The following is a 24,597-nucleotide window of genomic DNA, read 5'->3' as shown; positions in this document are numbered from 1 at the left end:
AAAGGCTATAAAATAGAGATGTCAGGAAAGATATTTGAAATGTGAGAAGCTTTTGCAAAAGTTGTAAGTCTTTTTGGTTAGGAAATTTCCTAGTGTTTGATGAGACATGCTTAGAAATTTCACAGCGCCTTTATCCCAAGGATGGAAAGCTTCTCTGGGAATGCCTGAAGTTCCCAGAATCCTGCTTGCCATTATTGGTGTTTAGGACTTGAACAAAATATAAACAAAACACTGATTTGTTTCCTAATTGTTCCCCAATGATTGTTGTTAATTGCTGGCCCAGTTCCAAATCAGAGTGAAATGAGTTCAGCCACCACTAAATCAAACTTTTAGATTAAAGAAAACCATTTCCTAGATTTTTGTAGGTGGGACAAAAACATCTTCCATGACTGCAGACATCATAAAGCATGAATCAGCAGAAAAATCAGGTTATAGCCTGCTAAATATGGCTTCATTACTATGGTTATAAAAGAGAACAACATCTTGTGGAAATATACTTTAGTATGGCACGTTCAGTCCAGTGACATTATAATATTTATTTCCATCCTTCACAAGGTGTTTCTAAAAAAAAAAAAAAAAAAGCCAAGAGGACCAAATCTATGTTAAAGCTGCTTTATATAAAGGTAATGGGACATTTTTTATGCCCAACAGTTTCAGAACCCTACAGGAAGGTAATGGGGAATCAATCCTATTTCTACCATTACTATTTTTGTCAGAAATGTCACTTCATTACAGAGTGAACACCATAGTTCATTAAGCAACCTCTAAAAGCAAGTACAGTGGACCCTTGTTATATGCTGGGGTTTGGTTCCAAGATCCCCCGTGGATAACAAAATTTGTGGATGCTCAAGTCCCATTAAACATAATGACATAGCAAAATGGTGTCCTTTATAAAAAATGGAAAATCAAGGTTTGATATTTGAAATTTATACTTTTTTTGAACATTTTCAAACCATGGGTGCTTGAATCCGTGTATAAAAAATCCATGTATAAGAAGGACCAACTGTACAGAGAACAAAGCATTCTGTATCCTTTGCAGCAAACCAATCTAATCTACTTCAAGAAAGAGTTTTTAATATGTTTAAATTGAGAATTATCAGACTTGTTTTTTACATTTAAACTAGAGTACATTTTTATTCACAGACCAGTATAAGTGCAGTCTGTTAAATGGAAGCAAAGGATAAAAATTCGGGTATATATTTGAGATTTACCTTTGTTTTAAACTGAATTAATCAGAAGGTATAACCACAAGGATGTGTGAGGTTTTGAGGAGCAAAACTTCAAAGACCAACTTACAGGATCTTAAAACTTCAAACTTAACTGAACTAGGGAACAAAGAGAGGTTTTTCTTGAAAACTCTGTCAAGCTGCTCTGAAAGTGGCCTGGTTATCCCTTTTCAAGTCATCTTACATACACTATGCCCACAACTAGAGCCAAAATCTTCGATGAAGATTTTACATGAAGCCACTCGGTGAATCCATCTGGAAATCTGGAGCAAGCTACTGGGTGGACACAGTCAGAGAGTCAATGCTGTCTTCCTCTGAACCTTAGCAAGCTGCCCTTGTTTTTAAGGTTCAAAAATAGCACTGTTTGAAATGGCAGAGGCATCTTGTTGTTCTCCTTCTCCCAGATGCCATGGGAGACAGAGGAGAAAAGGACAAAGAAGAGCGCGATGGACACAGCATTGGTTCAACTTTTAGAAGAATACAGTAGGGAATGTGTGGTTGCCTCTCTCTGTCGTGTTTACTTGCTTTCAAGGTCCTACAAGCAAAGACACACAAGCGGGTGGCTAGGCAATAACACTTGAAGTGTCATCAATATGTTGATGACATGCAGCTGTACTTCTCTTTTCCATCTTCTAATCTCAAGGAAGTGATGGATAATTGTACTGGATTGCCTCAGATGATAATGTTTGTGAAGGTAAAATCAAATTACATATGTGAAGCACTATGAGCTTTTTAAAAATGAGAAATATGAATGTTAAATACAACATTTTGTCATCAGTGATTTGTGATGAGCACTATAGTAAAGACACCAAAAACTGATTTTCAATATGAAAGCTGATTGTCTAATAAATGCTAAAAAGATAATCAGAATCCCATCTCCCTCATTTAACCCAGACTTCCAAGATTCTTTTTTTAAAAAAGAGATGACAAACAAACAAGGTGCACAACACTACTCCCTAGGTAATTTTCACTGTTTTTTAGCCAGTGTTAGTGCCTTCCCTCTTGTATACCATCAACTTGAAAGGATATCACAATCCCCAGGAGCAAAACTAGGAGTGGGAAACATAGGGAGCTGCAGGGGAAACAATGATAATTCTTTTCTTCCCCACTGGCAGAACCCTCCCAGGATCAAAGAGTAATCCAAGTGCAGAGGGAGAGCATCAGATACAATCCATGATACAGAGTCCTCCTGAAACCACAATACCTCAACAAATGAGAGATTGCAGAATTGAAATCTTCGCTCCCATAACACTTTTTCCATTTGCTAGCTTTCTATGGGAAACGAGTTTTATTGCAAAGTTCATACATATGCTATGATCCCTACAACAAGCTTAAGTGGTATGATCCTAGTATAATAGCCTTGGTACTAGCAATACTGATAAAAGCTTGTCTGGTTTCAAAATGTTATGCCTCTGTTTAAATCTTCCTACAACTAGTGACATGGCAAACAGAGAGAGAAATGACTCTCTTGCACTGCCAATCCACCCTTATAGAAAAAAAGCAAAAACCAAACCTAACTGCTGAGATATCACCAGTTAAACGCCAAGGTTTAATCATCAGCTATTGAAAGAGCTTGCCTATACCTCATCTCCTCCCAGGGAACAGGAATTCAACCAACAGTAAACAGCAGGTGCAGGAAGAGGAAATGACTGCATTGTTCAAAAGAGCAAGATCATATTGATTCCATAACTTGAAACAGCTAAGCATGCTTAAGGAAATAGTATTTACCTTCCTCTTATTGTACATCTTGCAGTCGTAAGTGTTTTCTTTTTCAATAAGTGTTTGTTTGGACAATGAAACAAAAACTAGGTTTCCCCCCTCCCCTGGACATTTTATATTATTCGTACAGGAAGACAAAGAAGGTTCATAAAAGAAAATTTAAAAATACAATATCTGACACTATATTAAAGGTTGCTTTTAAAGGGGTTACTCTAAAATTATGCCAGGAAAAGAAGGAGAGAAATGTGTTGGACAATGGATCCTAGATTCATATTATAAATAATGGGTTGTAACCAAATGCTGACTTCATGTGAGCAGAAAGCATGTACAAAAGAACAGCTCACTGGTTCCTTATGCACACTGCAGTCCCTTACACCTTCAAAACACATCTACAAAGGGTGAAGAACCTTCTAGACACTATGGAACACAAAAGGCTGCAGTAGAGAGAATCAGGGATGTCAGTTTTTTGCAGTCAAGTGTTTGCAACAGGTGGAACGTTCCATGGTCAGAATGAAAATGATTGCCAAAAAGCTATATATTTAAAGCCTGCCAGGAAAACATGCTGTAAAATGTCTTTGGCAGCAAAAGAGCTGTCCTGCTGGTCATTTGACTCCTCTGTTCTATTCTACTCTTGATTTTAAGATATATTTTTTTATAAAAAAGAACTCTTATTAAATTATAACTAATTATCTTCCAACACTGTTCATTTACTGCACAGGTTTTAAAGACAATAAGAAAATATGTCTAGCAGAAAATGAAGAAATGTTGTTTTAAAAAAGTAAAATGAAATGCTTGCTTTTACAAAAGACCTTCAAGCATAAAGGCACCAAAATGCTAAGGTTGGCCTTCCTTGTCCTGCTCCAGGCAAGGTGCACAGAACAATTCAGCAGCCCTCCCATTGCTGCCAAGGTCCAACCGTTCATTTAAGGCAACAGTTGGGGGGGAATGTGTGGCCTGACAGATGTTTCTATGTTTCAATTCTCATAATCTCTCACAACCAGCTATGCTGGTACTGCTGATGAGAGTAGCATCCAGCAGGGTCTGGAAGGCCATGTTTTTCTTCTCTCTACTGAAAGACATGCCCCTTTCCCCAGTCTTCATTCCATATCTTGCTCATACCTCAGGCTCTTGTGTCTGGCAGTAGAAATGCTTTTGCCACGAACATGTCAAGAAACAATGCACAGAGGGAGAAGCTGACCACAGTATGAATCCCCTGGCAATGTAACATGGGCAAAGGGCAGTGGAAACCAGTTGCCAAGGCATATACAGTATACTAACCTCTAGCAATGCAGTTTTGCAACCTATTCTTCAAAACAGTTTTAACAATTTTGATCTTTGGTTATGAGAAAAAGCACTATTAAGTATTAAATCAATATTTAAACAGGACACTTCAGACAAAGGTTGAATATCCCTTATCCAGAATTCCAAAATCTGAATTATTCCAAAATCTAAAATTGTCCACAAGTAGTTGAGATACTGACATCTTTGCCTTCTGATGGTTCAGTGTGTACAAACTTCAAGCCTCGTTTGATAAACTTCTATGTAGATTTATACTAGCATCATATTACGTTACCATTACGTATCAACAGTATTTTTGAGCCTCATTCATACTACAATTTAACCCAGTATTGAAACCGGGTTAAAAGGGGGGGGCGGTCATACTTACCCCAATCAAATTATGTGTGGTGGGGTTGGGGGGGGCAATGCAAAGCCCAGTTAAACTGGTTCTTTTGTATGCGGAGCTTCCAGTACGTCTTTTTAAAAGAACCATGTTGTTGTTTTTTAAGGAGCAGCAAATGGGAACATGATGTCAATCCCATTCAGTGCACTCACGAGGGAGGGTTTATGTGTTGAGGGACAGGACATACCCATCCCACAGATTTTGGCTTCCCTGCGAAGTGCCACTGTGGTGTGAAAAATCCGTCTCCATAAATGTGGTTGGTATGTCCTTTCCTGCCTCCATTTTCCTCAGGTTAGCATCAGAAAGTGTTCAGATTCAAATTTCCCATGCCTCTGAGAGCTGTCCCTTTAAAGCGCTGCCCAGTTTTTTTCCCTCTTCTACCAGTGAATTTGTCCTCTTTAATTCATCTGCACTGCCAATGGCTGATTCCTAGAGCACTCAAAAATCAGTGTGTGTGTGTGTGTGTGTTCTCTTGGGAACATGATGAAAGAGTGGATTTTTTAAAAATAAATAAATAAACGTATGTGCACTGTTGCTACTGCGTGGTTGCCACTGCTCTCTGTGTTGTTTGCCTTTGTTTCCAACTTATGGTGACCCTAGAGCCACCCTATCATGGGGTTTTCTCAGCAAATTTTCTTCATAGGGGCTTGCCATTACCATTCCCCAAGACTGATGGGGGGGGGGGAAATCCCTCCAAGGCAAAGCTATCACAGGGGTTTCTTGGCAAGGTTTCTTCATAGGGGCTTGCAAAGTCCATCCTTCAAGGCTGACGGGGGGGCGGGGGGAGCCCTCTAAGGCGAATCTATCACGGTGGTTTCTTGGCAAGGGTTCTTCGGAGGGGCTTGCCATTGCCATCCTGTGAGGTGGTGAAGGGCATGGCATCAATTCACACACCAGTAGTCATTATTGAAATTTGCACACTTAACAATTCCTCTATACTATACAATACGAGAATGCAGCTTAATGTTGAACTAGACCGGAAAAGTATCACCCAAATAGTATGATGTAGATGCATATAATTTAAATGACATTTAAAAAAAACAAAACAAGAACAATCGAAATGGCATTTTCATCCATTTTAAATTGATACAAATGGTAATGTGAACGTCAATAGGGTTAAATTACCACAGAGAGATTCAATCCCGGTAAATGTAGTGGGAACTTTGATTCAGTATTGAATCATCAAATCTCCCCAGATCTACTTGGTACAAAAACATGAGTGTGAATGGGCCCTTTAATTTATCCAAGAAAACAAATTGAAGTATACAAAGATAAAGGTAAAGGTTTTCCCCTGACATGAATACCTAGTTGAAACCGACTGTAGGGGATGGTGCTCATCTCTGTTACTAACCTGAAGAGTCAGTGTTGTCCAAAAATGACTCTGGTGGTCATGTGGCCAGCATGACTGCAGAGAACAGTGTTACCTTCCCACCAAAGTGGTACCTATTTATCTACTTGCATTCATATTCTTACTAACTGCTAGACAGGCAGACGCTGGGACTAATGGGGGAGCTCACCCCATCATGCAGCACTAGGGACTTGAACTGCCAACCTTCTGACCTTGCAATAATCAGAATTGGCATCTTAACCACTAAGCCAGCATGTTCCTTGTCTCATATGTTCATTTGTATATATGCATATGCAAGATAATAAAATGATTTTGAAAGACTGATCTCTTAACACTTATCTTGTCTCACATGCTGATTCTTTAGGATATCACACACTTTTTAGTATTTTCAGCACAATATATACAAATCCATTTTTCAAAAAAGAAAAAAAATTCCTTTATTCTCTAGAGCAGAAAGCAAACTGTCTGAGACAAATGGTTGAAATTCTCTTTCTTGAAAAATATAGATATCCACACAGCAAAGTGCAAAATAATGGGTGTACCATTCATCAAGCAGAGAACAGCTTTAAAAAGAAAGCTATGTCCCTTACCTTTTCTGCTAATGACAATATGGCTTCTAAAAAAAATCTGAGAGGTATAAGCAATAGGGACCTGAGGCAATTCTTTTCCGACAAGCTTTCCCCCATGTGTCCTAATGTTATGCTGTTCTCCCCCTGATATACAAATGTTTTTATCCAGCTAGCTTTGTTTTTGTGATTTTAATTATCTGTTTTATAGTTTGTAACTTCTAATGGGATGTTGTTACTATTTTGTCAGTAATACGTGTTATGTCGGGTTTTTATATTGTATCACTTCTTGTTGTACACCGCTGTGATCTAATTTGGAATAGCGGTATATAAATATATTATTATTATTATTATTATTATTATTATTATTATTATTATTATTAATTCCTACACTTTACATTTTGACAATTCCTCTATGGTTGTGTTGTTGTTGTGTGTCTTCAAGACATTACTGACTTATGATAACACTAAAGTGGAGTTATTTTGTCAAGGTTTGTTCAGAGGGGATTTGCCATTGCCTTCTTGAGGTTGAGAGTATGTGACTTGTCCAAGGCTATTTCCCTGGACAGGCAGGAATTTGAATCTTGGTCTCCCAGAGTCCTAGTCCAACACTGAAACCAATGCAACACACTCATAGGTCCTATTATATGTCCACATTTCTCTCTTACACACTAACTAGTTTGCACAGCAACTTGTGACTTCGCCAAACTATCCTTAACAATTTGTGCTAAATAATCAACTACAGCGTGCCTGCGTAATACACGGGCGCGTTAGACGCAGCTGTCAGCTTACACTGAAAGCCACGTGACGGAAATGGCAATGGTGCGCACACCCGTGGTACACATGCCACGCCTCGCGACATGCACAAGCCCCGTTATTTTCAATAGGGTTCAAGTATATGCACTATTTGCCTTACGGGGAGGGGGGATCTGAAATGGATCCCCAAAGTAAGGTAGGGAAACACTGTACACTATTATCTGCCAAGGTGTTGTTCTGGGAAAAGATAAAGTTAAGAAACCTTGCTTCTATTAGTAATATGTGAGAGCTCCTAGAAGTGCAAATTTAATTTTGAATATATACTAAATTTTACTGTCCTTAGACACACAAGGAACAGTACCACTATGGAGCATTCTCATTTAGTCCCACGTGAGACTAAACATTTGAATCTCACTTAGGGCTATACCTCATAAATTAGTTACCAGTAGTCCCTCAGATAAATATTGTCAAGTTGTACTCACTTACCAATGAACAAATCCTCAAGCATGATGCAAACCTAAATTTTTTTAGTAGAACTACAACACATAAAAAAATACTAAATATGGATCACATTCCATAAAATGCTTAATAATATATATCTAGTTCTAAGGAAGACAAGAAAGCCCTTTGTGGATGCTCAACACAAATTATTAGGAACAAAGCTTCCATTATTAAATAAAACCTGCTTAACAAGAACACTCCTCCACAACAAAGTGAGAAATTTGGGCAGACAGCCAACACTGCAGGGTCCAACTTCAATTTCAATAATGCAAAATGTATGAAATGTTAACCAGAAACTCGTAGCTTTTATAATGATAGTAGTGAAATACCTATCAACAATAAGGCATACAAATAGTATTGTCTGAGGGAGATTTCGGTGTGGTTAGTGACTGGGTTACAGACTCCTAGGAAGTCCCTCATGCTTTTCAAATTAATTAATCACAAATCAGTTAACAATTTTTTGAGGCCAGATTAATTTATCATTTTTAAACAAACTAAAACAACAAAATGTATAAGGATAATTTTAATAGGCAAATCTGGAGAAAAAATTAACTTAAGAATCCATAGCAATTAATGGTCTTTGTATCTCAGAAGGGATAACATGTGGCTGTAGATGAAAAGTAAGCTTCGAACTTGCGTAAGTAGAATTTCTACAGTATACTTCCATGACTTAACCAGAAGGAAGGGGAAGGAAAAATCCAGGTAACAGTCAACATTTCAGTTCTTCAAAGCACAATAGGCTAAAGAATAAATCACAGAAACTCTACCTGAAAGGAAGGCCAACTTTTTCTTCAGAATAGGCAATATTACTGTAGCATCCATCCTACCTTCTGTTAACTTTCAGAGTTCTGAAACACAAGAAGTTAGTATTACAGTGTGTTAGCCAAGGAAGATCAATTTCTATGCTCCAAAAATGCTATTCAGGAGTTGTGACAACAAAAGTTTCTTGAGAGAAATTTACAATGAATAATAAAGGAATAGTAAGGTAATGGCTATTTCCGCCTTCCTAAAACAACTGACATATCACAATAATAATTTCAACTAGTTTTCATCCTATAAAAGTCTACCCATTGTAATCAATCCATTTTTGCATTACTAAATAAATTGATTTCTTCTATGTATCTCCTCTGTTGTATTTTTCTAGGTTTTCAAGAGTCTCATTTTTTTCTTTGGGCATGAGGGGGAGGGAGGTTTGGCCATTCTTCTTCTAAAATCCACAGCTAGCTCAGATATATGACATCTACAAGTGTATCAACATTACATTACATTTTATGGGATACCTAATAAATTATAGTTACCCCTTATTATTCCAAAACAAATATTTTTGATGCTATTATCTTCTCTACTCTCTCACCCTAATACTATTTGGAAGATTTAGCTTGTTATACAAAGCCCATATCCACAATATCCAATCCTTTAGTGATGGAGCAATTTAGTTTTCACTTATAACTAACATAATTTAGCCACCTCCAATGTGGTACTATTCAGATGTTTCAACTGTATCCACCATTCCTAATCACCTATGATATTAGGTAGGGGATGAAACACAATATAGCCAAAACTATCTGGAGAGTATCAGGAAGGAGTGGCGGAGAAGTCACTGTATTTTATCTACGGTACTTAATTTTATCCTACATGTGAGTAAACTTAACTTAAATAATCCTCTTTTTACATTTGGAGCATCTGGCCTTCCAGAATGAAGCTTTTTCCACCCCCATCTTCACAATTAAATTAATACACGGACCCTTTTTATCACTCCCCTTGTCCAACTTTTCCATAAAGCTTTCTCCCTCATTGTCTCTTTTGTTTTGTGCATCTCTGAAGAGTAACAAGAATGAACCTCCTTGAGGGCCTTTCAGCTCTGCTGAGTACACATAAAAATACTGAAGGTTTCGCTTGTATTTATTTGTGCTATTTGGAATAATAAGCCTCAGGTTCAAGAAAGAAATGGAAATGTTTCACTTTGCATGTTTGTTAACCAACGGCAAACTCCCTATTCAGAACATATGGGTATGTTTTTCATGCACAGATAAGTCTATGACTGAACAGCTTTGTTTCAGACTGGTCACAAGCCAGCCAAGTCAAACTACTTTAAGCTCTATGGCTTTGGGATGGAGTAGAGGGGTGGGTGGGAATGGGCTCCACTCTCCCATTGCCACCATACCCATTTAGGAACAGACATTATCAACATCTGATCAGGACAAAAGGATATGTTGTATACGAATAGCACTTCCAACCTCTGTAATGTTAAATGGCATTTTTGCCTCAGTCCTTCCCCAGAAAGTTAGAATACTCTTTCTTCTCGTGGCTGGGAAGGGGGAGGAGATACCCATTTACAAATGCTTAAGGAGTATCTTCCTATTCCTATTCATAAGCAACCATGTATCCATTCCGGATCCCCCTGTGTAAAAAACAAACACATAAGCTTGAGCCCCATTGGAAGTAATGGGGCTTGTGCTTGCCACGCAGTGCTGTGTGCACCCCATTACTTCTTTCAGGGTGCGCAAGCTTTATTTCTGGTGCAGCTTCCAGCATATGCTGGAAACCACGTATGATGCGCCTATGTATGATGCAGACGCACTGTACTACGAGTGGTAAATTGCAATACTCTAATGAAATGTGTCAGGTAAAAGGAACAGAAATCTAGTTTTATGTTCACCAGGGGTAAAAGCTTCCATTTTTACTAGTTTTTTAAAAGAGGTATCTTTATAAGCATGTTTCTGAGCTGAGATACTTTAGATTTTGGTCATATAAAAATATTATCTAAAATATCTTTAGTGACATAAAATAACAAAAACAAATTTATTTCCCCAACACTTGTTGAAACTAAATAGAACATGGGAGAAAAAGGATATGAGGATCCCAAAATGGGGGATGGATCTCATTTTGGGAGAAAGGCAGGACATAAGTGCAAAAAGTAAATAAACATGAGGAGAACCACGTATGCCACTTTGAGCTGGCAGTGGAAGAAAGGCCGAATATAAATGTAAGAAACAAACAGACAAATAACTGAATACTGAAGTCTCCCCCCAAATTCTGGATGTGATCCTCTTCTCAATTACTTAAAAGTGACCCTAGAGCTAACTCATGTGTTACACTAAAAAACACCCATAATCACAGGGTGTGTTGGGGGGGGGGAATCTGTTTCTACATAACCCAGTCATTACAAAAATCCTTCTGTTGACTTGGGTCTCCTTTATGCCAAAGGTAACATGTGACTGGGTCTCAGCTTCACTCGTCAACCAAGCAAGAAGTCTCCAAAAGCCTCAGATAAATACGTATATGGCTGCAATTCAGCTTTACAAAGACCAGACGTTAGCATCTGGTACAGAAACTAAGAGCTGATACAGACTGGCACTAAAAGGCACCTTCCAGGCAGCTCTGGACAGCTTGGGGACATGGCGTGCAAATGTTGCACACCCCCATAATGCCCTGAAGGCACCCAGAGTGGCCGCACATCAGCCAGCTTCCGGGCGTCTTGGGGGCGTGGCGGTTGCATGCTGCAAAGCTACCACAGAGCTCTGGAAAAGCCGCTAAAGGTGGCTTTTCTGTGGCCGAAAAAGGAGTGGTTGAAAACCAGTCCTTTTTTGGCCAGCGCCATGGCAGATTGGGGCTGTGGTGTGTGGTTGCCATGGCCCTAATCTGTCCATGGAAGGGGCATCTTAAAGCTGCCCCTTCGGAGCGATCTGTTTCACCTCTAACTTTTTGCAAACAATAATTTCGTTGAAATGCCTAACTCCAGAGAAAAGCTCTAATGATTCTTCAAGAATGGAGAAAAGCTTTCAGTGGTCAAAATAAAATTATTTTATATTCTCTCACATTTCTGATGTAGTCTATACATCCTGTCATTCTAGATTCAGATGATCACTTAAACCAGGATTGACAACATGTAGAGGTCTAAGGGTCACTCAGTCACACATGTCCCCTACTGGACATGGAAAGGCAATGCCTCTTCCAATCAGATTTTTAAAAATATGCCTAATGACTTGGAAGCACTTGGGAGGTTATTTTGCAAGGGTGTTCCTTGCCAACATGACTGAGGCCAAGGGAGGACCGTTACTCTAAAACTGGAAGTGACTGGAACTTACTTCTGGTATGGTTCTCCTGCAAAGACCCTCAGTTAGGGTGGTCAGGTTGGCTATAAGGGATGTCCCTTATTTGATATATGGAAAACCTGTCCCTTATAAAGGATGTCCCCTATCTGAGAGTTGGAGAGCTTTTCTTTTTATACAGACTTAACAGGATAGTCTAAAAACTTGGATTTTTTGATGTATGCCTTTCATAAAGACAGAAATGTGTGCATCATATAATTTATCAATGAGCACAATGTGTTAATTTTACAGAGAAGTATATGGCTAAGTTAAAGTAATTGTTCTATTTGGTATTTAGATATAGCACAAATTTCTTAATAACTATTTTCTGACTTGCAACGCTACATGCCCCATATTCCAGTTTTGAAAACTTGGCAACATTACAATCTTGCTTTAAAAAGCCTCGGAAGAGGATCTGGTCAAACTGCACCCCACAGCTCCTAGAAAGCTCACACGATTCCTTTTTCAGTAAAAAACCAAACAAAAAAACTGGGGGTTGTGGAAGACCACACTGGCACCCTGAGGGACTGTATGGAGTCCATGTGTTACAATCTTCCCCCCCATTTAAACACATAATCCTGATTTTTCCACCCTAACTTTCTGCCAAATTTTCAATTGCAGTTTATGAAGCAAAAATGTTTATGCTGAATAAACAGATGTTTGGTTGCTGTGGATATTTTTCATGGTTTAATTTCACTTAGAAAATGTTTCTGTTACCCTTGTATCACACAACTCAGTTCCCAGAATTAAGTTCACATTTACATCTGCATAGCTGGCTTAGGTAATAACTGACTGCAATTGTTTTGTAACAATTACTTCATTTTCCATAATTAGCTTAAGTCCATTTCTTTGTTGCAGCGGTAATAAATTACTGCTTTCAATACTTGACAAATGTACTTGGACCATGTTTTATTAGACAATCAACTCTTTTTTTCTGACCTGCCAAAATGACTATGCATGATGGCCATAAGGAAACTTTTCTATATAAAAATGTATGATTTTTCTCATGATTTTTTTTCTCACTTCTCTAAAAGTTACAGGGGAAACAAGATCTTGGGAAGCTATGTGGCAAAGGTTAGTGCGAAGATGAACATCATTTTCTGAAGTTTTACAATATGAAATATTTTGTCACAAGCAAATACATTTCACTTTAGAAATGAGCAATAAAATATCTCTTTTACTATGTTAAATATTTGTTCCAACCAAATACATTTTACTTTGGAAACATGCAATCAAATGCAGCAGGTGAAGAATATTAAAAGCAGAAAATCAACATAATGGAAATAGAAGGAGAGGACAGGAAATCAAGGCAGAAATTACAGTACTTAAATATGCCATTAATTTTTCTATAATGCAACTGGTTAAAAATATAGTACAAAATTCTACATATTTCCCATATTTAAGATACAGAAAGAAAACATCTCATGGTCCATAATATTTCTAATCTTTGGCAAGGCTGAACAAAGGCTATGAACAAATGAAACACTTAAATATTCCTTACATGATTCTAGCTCTCGTTATATTAAGGCCTATTAATTTAAAAGGGCAGATATAGCCCTACAGTGCTTCAGCCACTGAATTTCAAGACAAATAAAGAAAGACCAAATTCTAAACATCACCTCCAAAGGCTCTTGGTATACAAGAAATCCAAGTTCAAACCTCAAATCAAACTCCATTTCAATCAGTGGTTCCATTCTGGAATGGACACAGTGAGTTTGGAAGATGTTATCTTTTGTGAAGTCAAAGGCTTTCATGGCAGGAATCCATAGTTTTTGTGGGGTTTTCGTGCTATGTGGCCATCCAGGAAGAGTTTATTCCTGATGTTTTGTCAGCATCCATGGCTGGCATCTTCAGAGAATGCTGGCATGGAAGGAAGTGGGGTATAGATAGATAGATAGATAGATAGATAGATAGATAGACAGACAGACAGACAGACAGACAGACAGACAGACTGTGTGACCCTTGGTTGAGAGGAAGTGATTTACATGCTAACCTCTGTGTTGATCAGTTGTTGAATGGCAAGGCCTCAGGTATCTATTTAATTAATGAACCATTGTCTGCTGGGAAATGCCCCTGACCTTGGGTGGTTTTCATTTGCATGGGCTGGTTCTTGATTTTGGTGTTTTTCAGGACTGGTAGCCAAACTTTGTTTACTTTAAGGTTTACTTCGTTCCTGTTAAAATTATCCAGGTGTTTGTGGATTTCAATGGCTCCCCTGTGTATTCTGTCCTGATGGTTGTTGGCATGGACCAGAATTTCAATGTTCAGTAAAATAGCAGTAAAATGCCCCCGATGGTATATAATGTGTTCTGCTACTGCTAATTTTTCCAGCAAATGCTGCGCTCAGTGAAGGACAGAAGAGACCCTCTCATGGCAGCAAGAGTTTATCACATACGTTGCAGCTGCAGGCAACTCTACACAGGGACCACCAAATGCAGCATCTAAACATGAATCAAGGAACATGACAGACACTGCAGACTGGGTCAACCAAAAAAAAATCAGCAGTAGGAGAACATGTTATAAACCATCCAGGGCATAAAGTACTGTTTGAAAACACTGAAATTCTGGACCATGCAAACAACTATCAGTTCAGAAAGCACAGGGAAGCCATTGAAATCCATAAACACCTGGACAACATCAACAGGAAAGAAGAAACCCTTAAAGTAAACAAACGTCTTTGAATTTGGGCACTCTGTCTCTAAAAACATTCACCATCACTGGTTTAAACATTACTAAAGTAATATTATTATATAAGAACATGCTGCTAGTTCCATAATGCCTTCTTCAGGCCACATTCATTGGAGATCTTCCCTGAATTGCTTCTAATGCATTTGAGAGATCCCACTGCAACCTGTACAAATCAGCTAAACACTTTCCTCCTTTCCAGCATAGTCATAGAAAGATGAATTCTCAGTAGCTCCTGAACTCCACAACACAGGGAGTGGGCAAATATGGTGGGTATACAGGCACTTTTTAGCATTTGGGACCCTCTGTGTGTTGCATAGACTGAAAAAAACACAAAAAGTGAGAAAGTAGTTATTTCTGGTTTTGAAAATCTGATGTTACACAGTACACGCAGACCCTGCAACCCACTTGAATGGTGAATGGCCACTCCTGGGGACTTTTGGGGGGAGGGGGCAATTTAATTAGCCCCTTTCAGTCAGAAAAAAAGTCCTGAGAGTTTGGGAAAGATGAGAGTTGTATGTTGCATGATCTGTCTCTCTCTTCTCAAGAGTTTTACTTTAGGAGTTCACAGGATTTTAATCTCAGAACATGGGCTAGGCACAGAAAGCAGACGGCTGGTAAAGAGCAGCCTCTGGCTGCTGCAGCCACAGTCTGGCCAGGACCATGGTGACTGCATGGCCCACTCCCAAAGTGGGCCTCCACAGCAGTCCCAAGCCGCATCAGCCAGGAGGCTATTCAAATTGACTCCTTTTTGGGCCGGCTTTTAGCCCCCTAGCATGGCCTTGGCATGGCTTCCAGCAGATTTGGGGGAATGCATCATCACACCCCCAAAGCAGCCAGAAGCCACTTTATTTGATCAGTGCATTTCAGGCCACAGTTACTATACTGCTGAACTCTGACTTGGTTCAGTGGACGATTGTGACACAATGCTCTCTCTCTCGCTCTCTCTCTTTTTTTAACTGAGAAGCATTTAGCAGTTTAAACAGATTATTTTACTGGTATTGACTATTTTAAATGTATTTTGTGGATGTTTTACAGATATTATTGGCCCATGGTACAGTGAGCCCTTGGTATCCTCTACAATTTGGTTCCATGACCCCCATAGATAACAAAATCATAGGATGCACATGTGCCACTAAATACAATGGAACATATAAAATAGCAAAATCAACCTCTGCTTTTTGAAAATTGCCTTATAGAATTTATTTTCTTGGCAAGTTTCTTCAGAGTGGGTTTGCTCTTGACATCTTCTAAGGCTGAGTGTGACTTGCCCAAGAGTGTGACTTGCCCAAAGTCACCCAGATAGTTTCCATGGCCAAGCGAGGATTTGAATGCTGGTCTCCAGAGTCATAATCCAATACTCAAACCACTACACTATGCCAGCCTATGGTACATTTAAATTGCTTGAAAGCCATGGATCCAGGCTGACATTTTATTAGCACTCTGCCTTGGCAGAAAAATCAAGCAAGAGTACATGTAATAGGCTAAATATTTTCCACCTTATGAGCATTCATAAGGTGCCTGTTCTCTTTGCTAACCAAACAGCTAACAAAGCCAACACATTAATTTTTTTGACTACAAATGTGATTTTCATAAATATTTCTTACAGCTGCAGTAATGATAATAAATAACAGCAGCAAGATCGTATCATTGCCTTAAATACCGATTGACCTGGATCATATCACCTGTTTTGAGACTAAGGCTCTACATATTCACTGGCACAAGCCTGCATTGAAATTAATGGCTACACTACCCCTAAATACTCATACCCACTTAAAAGGTCTATGACATCAGTGTACAGTGGTACCCCGGGATACGAATTGATCGCGTTACGAAATTTCCGGGATACGAAAAAGTTAGATTGGAAAAAACTGTTCCGGGTTACGATATTTTTTTCGGGTTATGAAAAAAATATCGGCGCGAAATTCAAATGCGAAGCGCGGCTAGCGGCTTTCCAGCCGCTAGCCGCGCTTCAGAAAAGCCTTTTCGGGTTGCGAAATGTATCAGGTTACGAACGTCGCGGCGGAACGAATTAATTTCGTAACCCGAGGTAGCACTGTACAATCCATGAACAACCCCCCCCCCCCCGGGTTGATGTGGAGTCCCCTTAACAACTGCTGAACAGAGACATTGCACAATGGGAGCGGCAATCAGAATCCTGAGCATTAAAAAGCTGAAATTTTCTTCTAGTCCTGCATTCTGCTTCCGATACTAAGCCATCAGAAATATCAACAGCAATGTGTGAAAATGTGTATTCTTGGAAAAGGGAAAACACCACAAATGAGAGACAAAGAACATTAAACCAGAAATAGATGCTTGTTTATTTAAATAAAAAAGTAGAACCTGCCCTTCTAGAGATGTACACATCTCAGAGGAGCTACCAGCAATTAAAACCAATTATAATACATAATAAAGTTACAAAAGATTATAAAAACAAACAGAATATGCCTTGCCAAGCTGCTGAAGCAGCAGTGTACAATTCTAGCCAACTACACTCATGATATCTATTTTCTGCATTTCTTCATATACATAATTCAAGAACTTCTACTACCCCGAAGGACCATCTGTACTTTTTAAGGTTTCTTTCTCAAGGGTAGGCATGAGATACACGATATCTGCATAAGTGCTTTGTAAACAGGAGAAGAACAAAGTGTCATAAATTATAAATGCACAGATCAACCTAGTTAATTCTGAAGTTTGTCCTCTTCGAAATATTCAACAGATGCACCAATGTCTTAAAATATTTATCTTGTGCTATAAACTTATCCATTTTAAACCACTTGATCTCAATTTCAAGTACTGCATTTGTACCATAGCTTGTATTTTAAACCTTTTGTTCTGGAAATGAAAGAAGCTTCTGTTCACAGAAGCAGATATGTGCTCATGGAAGGGAACCTTCCCATTAGCACAACTCTCCTGTCATTAGTGGAGCAAAAAGTTAATATCCAAGCTGTTATGAGATCATGAAGTAAAACAATTTCTTGCATGCAAGTCTGAAGCTAATGTAAAATAAAAGTCTATATGGCTTACTGAAGTCTCTATTGTAAATGGGAAACAGAATGCAATTGTCTCTCCATATCCACAGATTCTGCATACAAGGATTCAACTAACCACTGTTCAGAAATATTCACACAAAAATTCCAAAAGGCAAATCTTGATTTTGCTGTTTTATATACAGGATGGCATTTTACTACACCATTATATATAATGGGACTTGAGCATCCATGGATTTTGGTATACGGGGGAAGACCTGGAACCAAGCTGCAGCAGATACCAAAGACCCACTGTACCACTCAATCGTGTTGTTGTTAATTGCCCTTGAGTCAGCCCTGACCCATGGTGACCCTGTGGATAAGCCATCTTCAAGCCCCCCTATTCTCCACTGCTTAGGTCCTGTAGATTCAGGACCATGACCTCTCTGATTGAATTTATCCATATGGGTGCAGTCTTCCTCTCTTTCTGCTGCCCTCTACCTTTCCTATCATTATTGTCTTTTCCTATGATTCATGCCTTCCACGATGTGACCAAAGTATGACAACCTCAGTTTCATTATCTTGGCTTCCAGAAAGAGTTCAGGCTTCATCGATTCCAGGACCCATTTGTGTGTCTTTTTGTTGTCCACAGTTTCCTCAACATGCTTCTCCTGCACCACATCTCAAATGAGTTTATTTTCTTTCTGTTGGCTTTCTTTATTGTCCAGCTCTCATGGTAATGGGGAATACAACAGACTGGATGATTTTACCGTTAATGCTCAGTTGTGTGTCTTTACACTTTAGTATCCTGTCTAGTTCTTTCATGGCTGCCCTTGCTATTCCTAATCTTCTTATTTCTTGCCTGCAGCCTCTTTTCCGATCAATGTTTGATCCAAGTTATGGAAAGTCTTTAACTATTTCTATTTCTTCATTTTATGTAGATCCTTCATGGCCATTATTTTTATTTTCGTAATGTTCAGCAGTAATCCTGCCTTTGCTTTCTTCCTTGACCTTCCTTAGTAATTTCCCAAGTCTATGGTGTTTTCTGCTAGTAGTATGGTGTCATCCACATATCTTAGATGATTCATGCTCCTTCCTGCTATCTTCACTCCTCCTACTTCTGAGTCTAAGTCTATTCTTCATATGATATTTTCTGTGCACAAGTTAAACAAGTAAGTTAATAATGCACAGACTTGCCTTACCCAAGTTGAACAAGTAAGGTGATAATGCACAGACTTGCCTTACCCCTTTGCCAATTGGGAATCATTCTGTTTCTCCATATTCTGTTCTAACCTCTTGTCCCGAGTACAGATTTTTCATCAGGATTATCAGATGTAGTAGCACTCCCATGTCTTTAAGAGCATTCTATAGTTATTTTTTGTAATCTATATGAAGTCAAAAGCTTTGCTATAGTTTATAAAGCACATGCTGGTTTTCTTCTGGAATTCTTTGATGTGCTCCATTAACCACTGTATGTTTGCAATGTGGTCCCTAGTGCCTCTTCCTCTTCTGAAGCTCGCTTGTGCCTCTGGGATTTCTCTCTCCATACATGATTGGAGTCTGTGCTGCAGAATTTTGATCATAATTTTGCTTGCATGGGAAATTAATGCTATGGTCCTATAGTTGCTGCAGTCTTTTGTGCCTCCTTTTTTGTGCATGGGGATCTATATATTGATTGTTTCCAGTCTGTTGGCCACTGTTTTGTTTTCTGTATTTGTTGGCACATTTTAGTTATCACTAGAGTTGATTCTATTTGTGTGGACTATAGCAATTCTACTGGAATATCATCTGTTCCTGGTAATTTATTCTTGCCAGTATCTCTTATTGCTGCATCTGCCTCAGTTTGCAGGATTTGCAGTTCATCTTCCCATAATTTTTCATTCCATATGCCATTGATTTTTTTCTTCTCCTTTATATAGCTCTTCTTTGTATTGCATCCATCATCTTTTTCTTTTTAAACTTGTAGTATATTCCTCTTCTGATCATAGAGCATCTCCACCATTGGTTTGACCTTCCCTTAGAGTTCCCAGATCTTGAGGAAGAAGTCTGCCATTCTTCCTTTTTTCTTGTTGTCTTCTATTTCTCTGCCTTGGTTATTATAGCAGGTTTTTTTTCTCATCCTTGTACACTAGTCACTGAACACTTGCATTCATTTTTCTGGTTTTGGTCCTATTGCCTTTTTCTTTTGCTTCTCTTCATTCCTTTTCTTTTCAAGTGTTTGCTCTGTTATCTGTTGTTTCTCCTCTTTCTTTTTGGCCTTATTAGTGTATTTCTGCATTCTTCTTTGACTATGGCTTTGGCTTCTGACCATAGTGCCTCTGGTTCCTGGTTGAGTATGTGTAAGAGTGTATATTTTTACATTGTTTGCTAATTCTGTTTGTATATTGTTCAGATCATATTTTGGTATGATGACTGTTTTTGTTTTCTTCTTCATCTTTATTTTAATTTTTGATATAGGTAGTTCACAATATGTTCCACAGTCAGTGCCTGGTTTTCTTGGCTACAAGAAAAGAGCTTCTCCATGTTCTGCTTCCAATTATATAGTTTATCTGATTTTTGTATTGGACATCTGGTGATGTCCATGTGTATAGTCTTCTCTCAGGTGGTATAAAGAAGGTATTTGCTATGAATAGATTGTTGGCTTCAGAAAATTCTATCAGTCATTCTCCTGCTTCATTTCTTGTACCTAGGCTGAATCTTCCTACTTTTTGTGATTCTTCTATGATATCAACGTTAGCATTCCACTCCGTTATAATTAGCTTGAAATCCTGTGTTGGTGTGTTGTCAATTTCTTCCTGGACTCCTTCATAGAATCTATTAATATCAGTTGCCATGTATATTCAACTATAAGTTGACCTCATGTATAAGTCAAGGGCAAGTTTTGGGGCCAAAATTATGGATTTTGGTATGACCTATGGGGAAGTTAAAGGTAAAACTGTGGGGGCATGTAACAAAAGATGTAAAGGATGAAGCAAAGGAAAATGATGCCAAGGGATGTACAAAATTCTGGCAGGCATAATGTTTGGGCTCACCCTAAAGGCTAGATGGAAGAGGATGGAACCACAGTAAATTGTGGCTGTGCAACATATGGGGAGGCAACCAGACACAGGTGGAACTAAAAAACACATTCACATATCAAAAAGGATGAAAAGGCCAAGAAAAGAAAATGGCAAATGGTTAACTTTAATGTGATAACTTTGTCTGATTTGAACCCAGAAACGTTGACATACCTAGACAAACGTCTTATTCAAATTCTTTAGAGCCCAATTCCTCTCAGTAGTGTTTTCAGAGGAAGTGCCAAAGAGCTGCCACTAATGCCATTTTCTTGCTCAGGCTTCAAAAAGGTCAGATGTGATACAGCAGCAGACAGTAAGGGGTTTGGTGCTTTTTAAAGGTGATTCTGGGACAGACTAATCTTTCACCTTTCACCACTCTACACAGGGATGGGGATGGTTCCGGTTTTTATAAGAGTTGAAGTATACACATATACATTACACATCCACAGAATGTCATTTAAAAGAAAGAAAGCTGAACATCTAGGACCAACCATAGATACAGCATAAAAGCAGCTGAGGAAGTAGACTGAAGTCTACAAAAGCTCATGCTACCAACTTCTTTCTTTCAGTTAGTCTCAAAGATGCTACAAGATCTCTCTACATACTGATTCTACAGATGAACATGGTTATATCTTTGAATTTCCCTATAGATATGTTTGTGATAAAAACCAACAGATCAGAAAAGTTAATTGATAAAAAAATGCCATTTGTTTATGCAACAAACTCTTCTTTCTGTCTGATTCATTATGGTTCAGTCACTGAGACCAAGATACAGTCCACCCAGCAGAGGAGATGTTGCAGGGAAACTGCTGGATACAGTTTATGACAAAAAGGAGCTATGTACAATAGCTCTAGATGATAAAACTGTTAACCTAAGTCTTGATGGGTGGAGTAATGTCCACAATGATCCTGTTACATGTACTAATATAACAACAGAAGAAGGGAATTTCTTCCTTGCAGAAACAATTGATTTGTCAGGAAATGTGCACACAGCAGAATACTTATAAGTGGTAGCAAAAGCTGTAATAATGTGTGAACAAAAATACCAATTTCAATTATGCAGTTTGTCATGGACAATGCTGCAAATGTATCCAAGATGAGAAGAAATTTAGACGAGCAAGAAGGGTATAAAAAGCTAATAACATATGGTTGCAGTGCTCATTTGTTCTAGAAATAAAGACTAATGTCATTGAAATTGCTAAATATTTCCATAACAATCATTTTGCAGCAGCAGCTCTGGAGAGAATGGGTGAAGTTAGATGGAACTCCATAGTGGACTGTTTTGAACAATATATCAAGAACTGGCCTATTCTGATATGAATAAAAGCGAGAGAAAATGGATGGCACAGTCACAGCCAAAATCCTCAACATTGGGTTTAAGAGAAGTGCTGAAGATATGCTGAGCATCCTGAAACCCATTTCTGAAGCTTTAAACAAAATACAGAAAAATAACTGTTTTATTGCTGATGCTGTTGAAATTTGGAAGGAGCTGAGTGAGCACTTAAAAACACCATTACGCACTGACAGAATTAAATTACAAGCATGAAAAAACAAATGGGACAAGCACTGTCTCCAGCTTATTTTCTTGCACATATTGTCAATATCTGGTCCCAGGGTTCAAACTTTGAGGAAGAGGCTTTAGCTATGACATACAGGAATACATAATTGATAATGCTATTATTTTAGTTAAATTGAATTATTTAAATTGTTAATATTAAGGTAATGATTATTTCTCCTTTTCCAATAAAATACAGCAGAAACATTATCGAAATATGAATGATTAATCTATTAAACTGGAGAAAATTCACTTCACGATAATTTCATAGTTATCTATCTATGATGTGTTTCTATTAGTATAACCAAATCAATAATACACACACACACACACACACACACACTTATCTGAAAAGTTGTTATTTTAAAAAGGAAACCTTCATCTGGTTGTAAATATTAATATTATACCAGCAAGAATGAGTCTTTAGTAACTGAGTTGTGTAAAATATGTATTAAGCTTATAATGAGGAGGAGTGCCCGGGAGGCAGGGGGAAATCACATGAGTAAATCAAGTTTTTTTCTGAGATTGATTTATATCAAATCCACCCTACTATAAAAAGAATCAAAAACTGAGGAGGGCTGAGAAGCCCTTGGGAATCTTAAAAACAGCCTGGTGGATCTAGATAAAACAATTTTACTTGTTCCTCTCTGCTACAACAATCATGCACTGACAGAAGGAGAAGACTAGAACATACTTTTCCATTACAGCCAATGGCTGTTACAGGCAGCTAGGTATTTCTAACCATTTGGAGACTTATTTATATACTCCTAGATAAACCAAGGCACATCCTATGTAATCAGATCACATTAGCCTAGTTTACTGTTGATGTTTATTCATACTTTCCAGGGCGTGTTAAGGATGCTCCTGCTCTTAATACGGATTATTGTGAGTTTGTTTTAAAGTTTTGCTTGCAACCTTAGAGGACTGTTTAGGGCAGAAAAGTTTAAAAATATCTTTATAAATATTCATAAATGGATAAACTAAAATGGAGCCAATAGTATATTCTGATTCCATAGAATTAGAAAACAGAGAAATGTTCCAAGTTGTAATGTGCCCAGTTCTCCACAGATTACTCTTGCCTCTAATAAATAGATGATTAATAGAGATGCTACAACACTTGATACTTGAATCTAATCAGTATAATGCTCTATAACATCTCATATATTATCACGTTCATAGCCTATGTATTATTAACCAGTTGTCTTGTCAAATGAAATCTGTCCCCACTAAAAAATAAAAATAAAAATCTTCTGTTCCACCACATTTTAGAAATAATGGCAAGTCACACCCTACAAAAATATCTTAGTTATTTCCCAGAAAAACATATTCTGATTTTACATCCCAATATAACTCGTTTATATCCCAATATATCCCTCAAAAATATAACAATATTTTTTCACCAAAATCCTGATGGTATCATTTAATATCAGACTATGTATCAAGTAAAATTCCACATTGGCAGAGAAGGTATAACTCAGCAGTTGAACACATCTTTTTCACAAAGGTTCCATTTAAATAAGTTTGAGCAAATCAGCTGGGGTTGGGAAAATGTATTCCTCAGTCCTTCAAGAGCCAGTCAGAGCAGACAGTGATGGACTGGATGGATGAACCCTCTTAATATCCCCAAACCCTTAAAGTTCAGGTATCCAAGCAATACACAAATAGTGTTGATTCCAAGCTGCTCAACTCTATCATACCTTCATCTCTTTTTATCTTAATTACTATATTTTCTCTCTCTCTGGATTTATGAGCAAGTATTCCAAACTTCAATTTTTCTGAATCGAAGTTGCTCATCTTCTTACCTAAAAACAGAAGATAATATCCCATATTCATCTCTGAAACTTTAGGGCCATTACAAAGCAATCTCAATGTTATTCTCACTAAGTTTCCCCAAACACTCAGTCTAGCCTCCCATCAGCTCCTACAGTTTAAGTTAAATCATTGATATTCACATTGTCTATATACTGTTGGGAAATGATTGGCAGATTGATTTATCTTCTAAGAACCCTGTATTATTATTATTATTATTATTATTATTATTATTATTATTATATTTAGAAGCGCTGTAGTGTACTATCTAGAACTCCTGTATACTAATGGAGTGCCCATTGAAAGATAAAGATCAGATAAAATAATCTATTTAATACAATCAAAAAATAAGATGTCTATGATTTAAATGTGAAATCTATGAGAGAAATAGGGGTGTAACACTTATTACGAATCTGCTAGACTGATTTTGGTCTCTTTTTTTAAAAGGAAGGTAAAAGCAAATGGAAGACTGCAAAAAATTTAAAATACAAAAAAATTCACAACTTAAGTTTTAATTGCCAGATGCCACATCCATTTCAGCACTGAAGTAACAGGCTATCCCGCGCATCATCTTTGCTCTTTTTGCTAGCATAGGGCTGTGAAAAATAGTGATACTGGTGTTGGACCCAGTG

The 24,597-nt window shown here is 38.0% G+C and overlaps 1 protein-coding gene across 2 annotated transcripts in view; it reads right to left on the bottom strand.

Annotated features, from left to right (window-relative positions):
- Positions 1-23,958, bottom strand: part of SESTD1 (SEC14 and spectrin domain containing 1) — a 67,195-nt gene extending 43,237 nt beyond the window's left edge. For both annotated transcript variants that reach the window (XM_042437467.1, XM_042437476.1), the window contains exons 1-2: positions 23,854-23,958; positions 8,565-8,645 (exon numbers count right to left, since the gene is read on the bottom strand). In XM_042437467.1, the coding sequence (XP_042293401.1) occupies positions 8,565-8,619 (55 nt within the window). In that variant the 5' untranslated portion in view covers positions 8,620-8,645; positions 23,854-23,958. The remainder of the gene's footprint in view (positions 1-8,564; positions 8,646-23,853) is intronic.
- Between the last annotated feature and the right edge of the window lie 639 nt (positions 23,959-24,597).

The sequence above is a fragment of the Sceloporus undulatus genome, chromosome 1 (genome assembly GCF_019175285.1).
Source record: "Sceloporus undulatus isolate JIND9_A2432 ecotype Alabama chromosome 1, SceUnd_v1.1, whole genome shotgun sequence".
Lineage (NCBI taxonomy): Eukaryota > Metazoa > Chordata > Lepidosauria > Squamata > Phrynosomatidae > Sceloporus > Sceloporus undulatus.
This window is presented reverse-complemented; position numbering and strand designations above follow the sequence as displayed.